The 11,980-nt window shown below is 35.8% G+C and overlaps 1 protein-coding gene across 1 annotated transcript; it reads left to right on the forward strand.

Annotated features, from left to right (window-relative positions):
• The first annotated feature begins 5,018 nt into the window (after window positions 1-5,018).
• On the forward strand, window positions 5,019-9,379 carry LOC139889744 (uncharacterized). Its single transcript, XM_071872680.1, has 2 exons — window positions 5,019-5,471; window positions 9,314-9,379. The coding sequence occupies exons 1-2, from the start codon at window positions 5,019-5,021 to the stop codon at window positions 9,377-9,379; spliced, it is 519 nt and encodes a 172-aa protein (XP_071728781.1).
• Window positions 9,380-11,980: the final 2,601 nt, after the last annotated feature.

Here is an 11,980-nt window from a genome sequence, read left to right on the forward strand (position 1 = left end):
AAGTCATTTGAATGAGATCAATTTTAAAGGTTTCAGCACCAAACACAACATCACAATCATTACACACATCCACCCCTAGCACCGTCTTACCATCCGCTATTTCGACTTCTACCGGATGACTTAATTTAGCTAGTGGCTTATTAAGCTTAGACATAAACCGCGGTGACACAAATGATAAATTAGCATCGCTATTAAATAGTATCCTTGCCGGATTAGAGTTAACCATGAAAGTACCTGAGACAACTTCATTGGATTTTTTGGCTTCATCATTGGTCATCAAGTAATTTCGTCCCCTAGCCGTACCCGCCGCTTTCTCTAGATTCTTAACTTGATCATTCGCAAATCAGGACATTCCGTCCTTCGGTGTCCCTCTTTTTGACAGTTAAATAAATGATTTTGTTAGAAGATGAGTTCGTACAATCACAGGCCATGTGCCCTTGTCGCCCATAATTATAGCACGTGTATCCAAAACCCTTAAAGGCCCCCCTCTTCACACTACCAACGCTCTTGGTCGCACCCTTACTCTTCTTGTTCGAGTGGCTAGTAGCTTCAAATTTTCGTTTGCCAAAGGTGAAGTCACTCTTTCTCAGAGCAAGCGACTCAAAACCCTTAGCTATGTCGAACAACTCATCAAAAGTTTTTACCGAGTTCCTACTAATCCTTTCTTAATAGTTATCATTCAAGGTTCGGTAGAAATCTTCTTTCAACGTATGGTCATTCCTGACATACTCTGGGAAAAATTGGGTCTTTGATAAGAAAGTTGATTTGAGAGTGTTCAAATCCATTGAACCTTGCCTCAAAGTATGCAACTCATCCTTAAGCCTCGAAAGATCGGCCGAAGTTCGGTACTCCTTGAAAAATTCCTCCTTAAACTCGTCCCACGTCAATCTCATACTTTGTTCTTCGCCATAAAGTCGGATTTTCGCGTCCTACCATAACTTGGCATCACCCCTCATCATGCTACTACCATACCTCATTTTCTAATCGAGAGGGCACTCACTAGTATGAAAATCTCCCTCCATATCGGAGATCCAATGAGCACTCTTGAGTGGGTCTCGTTCACCATCAAAAGTGGGAGTTTAAGCATCTTTGAAATTTTTGTAGTGGAAGTCTCAGCTTTCGACATTATCTTCGTGAAGGACAACCTTAACTTGTTCTTTGAGTAGATTGACTACTTGCTCATCAATAGAATCTAGGAACATCTTTTTAATGTCCTCAAGAAAAGTCGTGGACGCCTTTGCATAATGGCCTCAACCTTGGTCATGAACTCGGAGTCCTCGCTCGTACCTCCGTTATCGGTATCGTGTTCGTTCCTCATCTTCATTCTATAAAATGGAATAAGTTAAACAATGAAATGAAAGGACATGACATAATTATATATACACCTCACCGGCCCATCTTGTTCAACAATCGTCGTACATCGCTCGTTTGACACGATTTGAACCCGTAACAATGGTAGCTAGTCATTGTTATGCGAGCAAGTCGCATTAACTACCTAGTACAATGTCTATCTCGCTTAATGATTGCAAACACAACACAAAACAATTAGTGCAAGGTTAGTTCACATAAGCCTAAGCACTAACCAATCCCGGTCCGACCCGTCTCCTACAAGCCCCGCATAAAATGCATACACAATAAAGTCTAAGTCTAGGCACCTATCTCAAGTCGCCTAAATCCCTTAGACCATACTCTGATACCACTTGTAACGACCCAACCCGTTAAACATCGCAAAACATTTTTTTAAGAGTAAATAAGTTGGTGACTGCACCGAGGCTCGGCACACCACTCCCTAGCCCTTTACAATTAAACTGTTAACAACATACACTGTTTCTCGCGGTGCGCCTCTTTAGGGCCACGGTGCGGCTCCACTGGTTTGTGATTCTGACTTCGGCTAAGTACACAAGTCCCCCAATTTCGCGATTTCGACAACATCAATACAAAAGAGCCCTCCGTCTCATAACCGAATAAAGTTTACATGTTTTAAGACCCCAAATTCAAGTATTTGACCACCGAGCATCATTTGCTCATTTACAATTCAAAATATGAGTTTCGACCGACAAGTTTAATTACCAAACAAAACCCGAGCATGGTGTTTGGGGTTAAACTACCCAAACCTAGGTTGAACTCCAAAAGCTAAACTCTAGCATAATCATGTAGGGAGATCGCTAGTCCAAACATATACCCTTGCCCTTGTCCACGCCGGAGCCTAAAAATGTAAACAACGAGAGGGTAAGCAAAACGCTTAGTGAATGCAATAATTATACACATACATATATAATATACCTACTTGCAAAAACTTACTCACATACCGCATACACGCTAGCAATATAATTAGCATACCATCTCAAAAGCTAATAACCTCCAATACCGCAACTAGCATAATCAATAGCATATAATCAAAACAATACAATATGCTACACTACAACGCATACACAAACCATATGGTTAATCATAGTCACGTCATAGTGCTACCGGCTCTTTGGTTCACACTCACAACCCGAGTCATACTCGCGCTAAAGTGCTACCGGCTCTTTGGTTCACACTATAACATACGTACTACGACGCTACCGGCTCTTTGGTTCACATCGTAGCACACTCGCACATACTATGGCACTACCGGCTCTTTGGTTCATCCTATAGCATACAAATAAATACATTATATACCTACACATATAATTATTCCGCTCACCTTGACGCCTTTGATGAATGATACACCAAGCTCGCAACCTTCAATGTAACTCACCTATTACATTATGCATATAATCAATCATAAAATTAAGTTGGTCAACCAACTCACTCACCTTCCTAGTGTCATTTTGACCCTTAGTGCAATTTCGACCCATTTGCACTCTTAACCCTAATATTAGGACAACTTCACCAAAACCTTAACACTAGCCAAACATGGTCTTAATACACTTATTAACGCAAGGTTAGTGTATTTTCATACACATTTAATAACTTAGGTCACCCAAAACTCATTTGACCCATTTCAAGGTTAACACACCCATTTGGGTCACCAACGTACCCAAATAACACCCATTTACTTAATATCTAGGTGTGCTAGTAATTAACTAACCAAATTAAAACTTATAAACTCATTTATCATTTCAAAACCCTAGGTTAGTCATCTTTGAGTCCTCATGACCCAATCTTACCCAAAAACCCCTAAATCACTAACAAATGGGTTTTAAGTTCATCATTAACCCAAACCCTAACCCTTAAACTAATTTAAAATAGGGAAATCAAGATTAGGACTTACCACCACAATCAAAATGTAGCTAGTGACTAGATGAACAACTTTAATACTCTTGCTTAAACCCGAATCGAGCTTCTTCCTTCTTGATTTGAGCTTTCTCACACTAGAAATCTCTCTCTCTCTCTCTCTCTCTCTCTCTCTCTCAACTTGAAGTGGAAAGGAAAAAGTAGATGAAAAGGGAGTAATGACACCCACTAACTGATCTTGGGCCCTTAAAGTCGTCCACCATGTGAAAAATACCAAAATGCCCCTCTTCAATTTAAATAAACAAAAGAATCACCACCTGACGCTAGCCGTACCGCGGGCCTATTGGTCACGCCGCGACCCCATGCTGAAACAGAAAACCGCCAGCTTTTATAATATTCATAAATGTGCACTATTCGAACTTGGGTCTTACATTATCATCTTTGCTCTCGCCCAGTACACCTTCAGGGTATACTACTGATTCTGCGAGCGATAGCAAGAAGAAGAGTCAAGAAGATTTACTTGCCATACTGGCCCAGGTTACTCCATAAAAATATGCACAGGAATTCACGGTTCCAGATAAGGGTGATGAAGTATTGGATAATTTTTATGCAGGAATCATGGGACGAAGGTGAAACCCTTCATGGAGGTTGCACCAGTTAACGAAAAGTTCGCACCACATATTGCTAATTACGTGTCGAAATCCCCGCCTATCATTCCTTTGACTATGGGATGGTATGATGGCACAACAGATTCAGATGATTTCTTATAGAGATATGAAGGAACCGCGCGCGCTCAGGCTTGGAATGCTGAAACTAAGTGCCTGGAATTTCAAACTTTGTTACAAGGAGTTGCAAGGGAGTGGTCCAGTAACCTGCCACTACCGCTTGTGACCTCCTACAATGATCTTCGCGCGCGTTTTCCTGTTGAACTTTCACAACAAGCGTGCTCGTAAAAGGACGCATGTTGAATATCACAATATCAGACCGGGGGCAAAAGAATCCCTAGGGCAATTCATGGATCGATACATCAAAGAGGTCGCTAAAATGGCTGGACTCCCCGATAGCCAAAAAGTATCCGGATTTATACACGGGTTGTGTAGAGAGCGACATCTTTTCCTATGGTAGCGCTTGCGCATGAAGGTCCCTGATACCTTAGCTGAAGTAATCAAAGAAGCGATATGTGTGCGAGGGAGAATACCACTCGGAATAGTGAGAAAAATCCCGATGGCCGAGGCAACAAAGACAATGATTCTTATCTCAGTCAAACAGGGGGATCGAAACGCAAGGGTGAAAATTACAGCCAGGGTTCTGCGCCATCAAAGTATAACAATTTTCAAAAGTCAAGCAATTCTTATCAAGGGAAGGGTCACTTCCCAAGTCAAAACTTTGTGATCATTCGCGAACTGACTAAAACACCGAAGGAAATCCTAGCTACTGAACCAATCTGTCTGACATTCTCAGCTCCTGCGAAAATGTCAGAATATGCTAGGAGGGACAAATTGAAATTTCGTGAGTTTCATGATGACTATGGGCATGAGATTGATCGTTGCAAGTCTTTTATCGAAAAAGTAATCGAATGTCTGAGAAGGGGTGAGCTTAATCATCTGAAACCCATGAAAAAGCAGGGAACTGCGTCGCAGGGCAATCAATCAGAGAAAGCTGCACCAAATCAAAAGAAGGGCATCGACCTAAACTCTGACAAAACAATAAATATGTTGTGTGCTTCACGCTCTAGTCAGAGGTGCAAAATCGAGCAATTAGAGAAATAGGAGGCGGAAGCTATTATCTTCCCTCCAATGCAAACAATCAATCCTTCACTTGCGCCCATAATCATTAAAGGTCGCATCACTGATTGTGGTTATAACGTGCGACAGTTAAACGTTGACACGGGCAGTAATGTTGATGTAATGTACGAGCACTGCTTTAGGCAGCTACCAGCAATAATCAAATCCAAGATGCGAGCACCCACAACTGTTCTGTCGGGATTCTCCGGTGAATCGGCCTGGCCATTGGGGTGCATCGAGCTTGAACTAGAGTGGGTTGATGATAACGATTCGAGATGCACATATGCTGACCCTGTTGAATTCTGTGTGGTATGTTCTTATTTTTCTTACAGTGCACTCCTTGGGCGAGTTACTTTGCAAAAGTTTGGTGCAGTACCCTCCACTGTTCACGGAATGATCAAGTTTCCTACTAAGCAAGGTATTGCTACTGTCCGGACGGAGTCTGGAAAAGCGCTATGCGCTTCGGTAACTGTCATACCCCCAAATTGGGCCGGGGGTAAATATGACTTCACAATATCACAACACAAGTATATATAAGTGAGAACGACTCTTAATGAGACGTTTTATAAAAACAATAACTTTATTGCAGTAAAAATGAAATAATGTTTTACAAGATAAACCCAAATGTAATTAATAATTGTTTAACAAATGCTAAGACATAAATATGTGGACTTCAATGCATTAGCTAGCAAGCAACATAGGGCAGCATATAAGCTAATCTTCACCTGCGACAAACATGCTTAAAATGTCAACATAATGGTTGAGTGAACATCATAGGTTTAATAATCAATAAAGTTTTAGACCACAAGATTTAGTTCAAAACATCAAAATATTCAATATTCCATGAGTTATAATATCGAGCTATACAAAAACCCCTGACACTGCGCGTGTGTCGGTAATCATTATTATGTACCCCCTTGATGATCGGTCAATGGGTAGAGACGTCACTCTCAATAGGCATACTCACAATAATTAAGCTTGCAACATTTCAATTCCAGCAATTAACGATATTATGGTGGGGATTTGCATGTAAGAATACAAGTTAACAAAAGTCTCATGAAGTTGCATATCAAACAGTTTAGGCACTTGTGTCTAAATTGTAAATCATTTCAAAAGCAAGCATGTCTCTCACCCCAAGATTTATAAAATTCAATAAATATGTAAAAGCGGGGTTATGAAGTTCACCTTAGAATAGCACGGCGAAAGATGAAGATTATTCCACGAATGAAATGAACGAGAGTATATGACCAGTCTTCAACCTAGAGATATACTGACTTAAATCAGAAATTTGTCCATATGACAAATTAATATCCTAAGTGAACTTAAGAGTTATTTTACAAGTGTTTGTGTGTCCACCATAATCAAGTTTAGACCTTGTACAATTTATGCAAACCTCGATGCTATCAAATAAGTCTGGAATGACCTGATGTAACCGGGGGCCAGGACTCTTGATCAGAAACTATGTCATGATATTCGAGATCCACAACCTTATCCCATAATGGCAACCTAGACATCATTCACTTACGACCGTAAGTAGCGGTGAAGTTTGTATAAGTCGTACTTTCATCGGTATGATTATAGTATTTACTAGTCGGGTGTGTATATAAATACAACACTTAATAGTATACATTTACATACACATAAGTTAAATTATTTAAATGTTTTATTATTTAAATAATAGTTATATAAGTATATATGTATATTTTGAGTTTATTATTTATAATATTAAATTTTAAATGATAATTTTTAACATTATCTTGTTACCTAACAAATAGATATCATTCAATTATATTATTATTTATTACCTTATTTATAAGATAAGTATTAATATAATATTTTATTAATCAAATATTATCCATAAATATCTAAATAATTATTTAAATACTTAGATAATTATTAAATTACATATTCCAAGTTATCAACTGATTAAATAATTTATAATAATAATTTTAGATTTACATATATATTATATATATTTTAAATAGCCAAATCATGCACAATTATACATTAATTTGTTTTTAATTCCATTAAATATCTAAAAATCATATACAAAATTTTTATAGACTTAGTTAAGCATATTAATCAGTAGAAAAAAATTTAATAAAATATTTCTATTATGTTTTTGTATTTATTTCCTGTTTATCTTCTTGGTTTATATGGAAAGAAAGTTAATTATGTAATAAATACTAATTCAACCCACTAATTATTTTTATAATTTTCGAAGGTCTAGATATATTATATAAACTTAGAAAAAAATTTATTTAAATTTTATTTACTGGTTTTATATTTATTACGAATTTTTCATTATTTTTATGATTAAATAATACATAATTCGTATTTAATTATAAATAATATTCCAAAAATTACCAAAATTATTTTTATGTGTTGTAACACTGTTTTAAATAATTCTCAATAAATTATTACTGTTTTTAATATTTTAAATAATTTTTAACCCTTTTTGCTTATATATACCTATCGGTAACTATATAAATAGAGAATAAATGTTTATAATGATACATAATTTAGGATTTCAACTCAATTAATTATTATAAGTCAAATACATTATGAAAAAATTATTTTTACTAATTTAATATGTTTGGATTAATTAAATTCGATTTTATATGCATATATTTCTTTTAATTTAAAAAAAATACATATGCTGATTATAATTTTGAAAAAATATTTTTTCGGGTTATGTTTATACAAAATAATGATTTTAGAAGCTTTAGATTAATTATTCATGTGTTAAATTAATTTATAAATATTTAAATATCAAAAGAAGCTGATCGGCAAAAAAATAAAAAGAAATAAAAAAATACAAAAAGAAAAAGATGGAGAACTTACAAATTTTATTAGAGTTTTAAGAGGCTCCAGAGATTTTATGAAAAAAAATTATGAGGCTAACGCATGTATTTATAGGATAAAAATACTTGAAGAGAGAGAAATCACAATTTGAGTGCAAATACAATTCAATTTCCTTTTATAAAATTAATTTCCCTTTTTTTTCGACCAGCCCTTAGTTATAAAGAAATATATATATATATATATATATATATATATATATATATATATATATATATATATATATATATATATATATATATATATATATATATATATATATATATATATATATATATATATATATATATATCTTATCATTATCAAGAACATTTTTGACTTTGCAAATTTTACTTTTATTTTAATTAATTAAATTAATCCAAAATTTAATATATTTATTAAAAATTTCAGTATTTATATTTACAAATAATAATAATACCTTATAGTTTTATTAGTTTTATTCGAGCCATAACATTTTTTAAATAGTTATATTCGTTATAAAGTTAATTAAATAACTATATTTATAGTCGCATAAATATTTATTACACAAAACATATACATCACATGTACACTTATATATACATATATATTATTTATACGTATTAATACATACTTATATATATTATATTAATAATAACAAATATTAGGGTTAGGGTTTTTATATCATTAATTAATATTTAGGGTTAGGGTTTAGTTCATTAAATACAAGTATTAATTATCACCATCATTTATTATAAACGGATAACAACCCTAAATCAAATACACAGAACAACCTAGTGAAACCCTAAGGGTATTTAAGTCATTAAAGAACGGAAAAATGAGGGTTGTTATAGTACCTCCCCGTTAATTTAAACTTCATCCCGAAGTTTTAGGAAGACTTCTCAAATGCATCAGCGATTGGAAAAAGATGAGGATATTTCCATTTTATTTGGTCTTCACGTTCCCAGGTATACTCGGGGCCTCTTAGTGAACTCCAACAGATCTTAACAATAGGAATAGTGCTCTATTTCAAGCCTTTAACCTCACGATCCATAACCTCTATCGGTTCTTCAAAGAAATGCATTTTATCATCAATGCGGATATCATCCAATGGAATAATGAGTGTGTCATCAGAAAGACACTTTTTAAGACTCGAGACATGAAATACGTCATGTATGTTATTAAGCTCAGAGGGTAATTCGAATCGATACGCCACGGGACTAATTCTTTCAATAATCTTGAAAGGTCCAACATAACGTGGACTTAGTTTATTTCGTTTACCAAAACGAACGACACCTTTCCAAGGGGATACTTTCAACATGACTTTATCACCAACTTGGAATTTTAAATCTTTCCGACGATTATCAGCATAGCTCTTCTGTTGGCTGCCGACAGTTTCTAATCGTTTCTTAATATGAACGATCTTTTCAGTAGTTTCATGAATGATTTCAGGACCATTTAACTGTCTGTCCTTTAATTCATCCCAGCACAGTGGGGATCTGCATTTTCGCCCTTATAAGGTCTCAAAAGGTGCAACCTTAATACTTGAGTGATAGCTGTTGTTGTAAGAAAATTCAGCTAAAGGCAAGTGTCTATCCCAACCTTTGCCGAAATTGATAACACAAGCACGAAGCATATATTCCAACGTTTGAATGGTTCGTTCACTTTGACCATCGGTTTGCGGATGATAAGCAGTACTCATGTCGAGTTGAGTTCCAAGAGCAGATTGTAAAGTTTTCCAGAATCTAGAAGTGAATCGACTGTCACGACCAGAAATGATAGAGATAGGGACTCCATGGAGTGAGACAATCTCTTTGATATAAAGTTGTGATAACTTCTCCATCTTATCAGTTTCTTTGATCGGTAAGAAGTGTGCAGATTTAGTAAGATGATCCACTATGACCCAAATAGTATCGTTGCCACTAGAAGTCTTGGGCAACTTAATAATAAAGTCCATAGTGATACACTCCCACTTTCACTGCGGAATATCCGGCTGTTGAAGTAAACCAGATGACTTTTGATGCTCGGCCTTAACTTTTAAACAAGTAAGACACTTACTCACATAATCGGCAATATCGGCAATATCAGATTTCAGATTAGGCCACCAATAAAACTTCTTCACATCGTGATACATTTTACTAGAGCCTGGGTGAATAGAATACCTATTCTTATGTACTTCATCTAAGACTAGTTCTCGAAGATTTCCAAAAAATTGGGACCCAGATTCGATTATTGAAATACCTTGTTTCGTTTCCCTTGAGTTCAAGTTGCTTTTCGAGACCTTTAGGTCCCTCGAGTTAGACATTCTCTTCCTTCAATGCCTCAAGTTGTGCTTCACGAATTTGAGAAGTAAGATTTGTATGAATACGCAGATTTAAAGCTCGAACTCGGATCGGTTTGGCACGATCCTTTCTACTAAGGGCATCGGCAACTACATTTTCCTTACCATGATGATACTTAAGCTCACAGTCATAGTCATTTAATAATTCGACCCAACGCCTTTGTCTCATGTTCAGTTGCTTCTGGTCAAAGATATGTTGAAGACTTTTATGTTCGGTAAACACCGTGAATTAAATTCCGTAGAGGTAATGTCTCCACATTTTCAACGCGAATACCATAACTCCTAACTCCAAGTCATGTGTGGTATAGTTCTTCACACGTTTCTTCAGTTGTCTAGATGCATAATCTATAACTTTGATATGTTGCATTAAGACACATCCGAAACCTTGGTTCGAGGCATCGCAATAGATTACAAAATCATGGGTGCCATCATGTAGTGATAGAATTGGGGGCTGTGGTCAATTTATCCTTTAGAACCTTAAAAGCAGATTCCTGTTCTTCGGACCACTCAAACTTCTTCCCCTTACGAGTTAGTTTGGTGAGAGGTTTGGCTAGAATAGAGAAATCTTTGATAAACCTTCGAGAATAACCAACAAGTCCCAAAAATTGGCGAATATGCTTCGCACTTCTAGGCACTTCCTAGTTCTGAATAGCGGTGATTTTTGCAGGATCGACATGTATTCCCTCACTATCAACTACATCCCCGAGAAATTGTACGGTTCGTAGCTAGAATTCACACTTAGAGAACTTAACATACAGTTGTTCCTTCTTTAAGAGCTCTAGAATCAATCACAGATGTTGCTCATGCTCTTTCTCGCTCTTGGAATAGTTTAAGATGTCATCGATGAAAACTATCACGATTTGATCAAGATAAGGTTTGCATACACGGTTCATAAGATCCATGAATACAGCAGGAGCATTGGTTAAGCCAAAAGGCATAACAAGAAACTCATAGTGTCCATAACGAGTTCTGAAAGCAGTCTTAGAAATATCAGCTTCCTTGACCCTAAGTTGATGATAACCCGACCTGAAGCGACACGTCCTAATCCATCCGGACGAAGTCCATATTGATTATAAACAATTTGTAATAGTTGATTACATCGCGAGGTACTTGACCTCTATATCATACATTTTACAAACATTGCATTCGTTTTTAAAAGACAAACTTGCTTTACATCGAAAGTTGACGGCATGCATATCATTTCATAATATATCCATCTATAATTGACTCAATAATAATCTTGATGAACTCGATGACTCGAATGCAACGTCTTTTGAAATATGTCATGAATGACTCCAAGTAATGTCTCTAATATGAGCAAATGCACAGCGGAAGATTTCTTTCATACCTGAAAATAAACATGCTTTAAAGTGTCAACCAAAAGGTTGGTGAGTTCATTAGTTTATCATAAATAATCATTTCATAATTTTAATAGACCACAAGATTTCATATTTCCATTTCTCATAAACATACGTCCCATACGTAGAGACAAAAATATCATTCATATGGAGAACACCTGGTAATCGACATTAACAAGATGCATATATAAGAATATCCCCTATCATTTCGGGAAACCCTTCGGACATGATATAAAACAAAATCGAAGTACTAAAGCATCCGGTACTTTGGATGGGGTTCGTCAGGCCCATAGATCTATCTTTAGGATTCGCGTCAATTAGGGTGTCTGTTCCCTAATTCTTAGATTACCTGACTTAATAAAAAGGGGCATATTCGATTTCGATAATTCAACCATATAATGTAGTTTCGTTTACTTGTGTCTATTTCGTAAAATATTTATAAAAGCAGCGCATGT

This window comes from Rutidosis leptorrhynchoides, chromosome 2 (genome assembly GCF_046630445.1).
Source record: "Rutidosis leptorrhynchoides isolate AG116_Rl617_1_P2 chromosome 2, CSIRO_AGI_Rlap_v1, whole genome shotgun sequence".
Classification (NCBI taxonomy): domain Eukaryota; kingdom Viridiplantae; phylum Streptophyta; class Magnoliopsida; order Asterales; family Asteraceae; genus Rutidosis; species Rutidosis leptorrhynchoides.

What these genes read in the sequence shown, in the direction of transcription:
- LOC139889744 (XM_071872680.1), top strand. Translation starts at nt 5,019, where the DNA reads ATGCAAACAATCAATCCTTCACTTGCGCCCATAATCATTAAAGGTCGC. An exon ending in GAAAAGCGCTATGCGCTTCG is followed by an intron (nt 5,472 to 9,313) that starts GTAACTGTCATA and finishes AATTCATCCCAG; the next exon opens with CACAGTGGGGATCTGCATTT.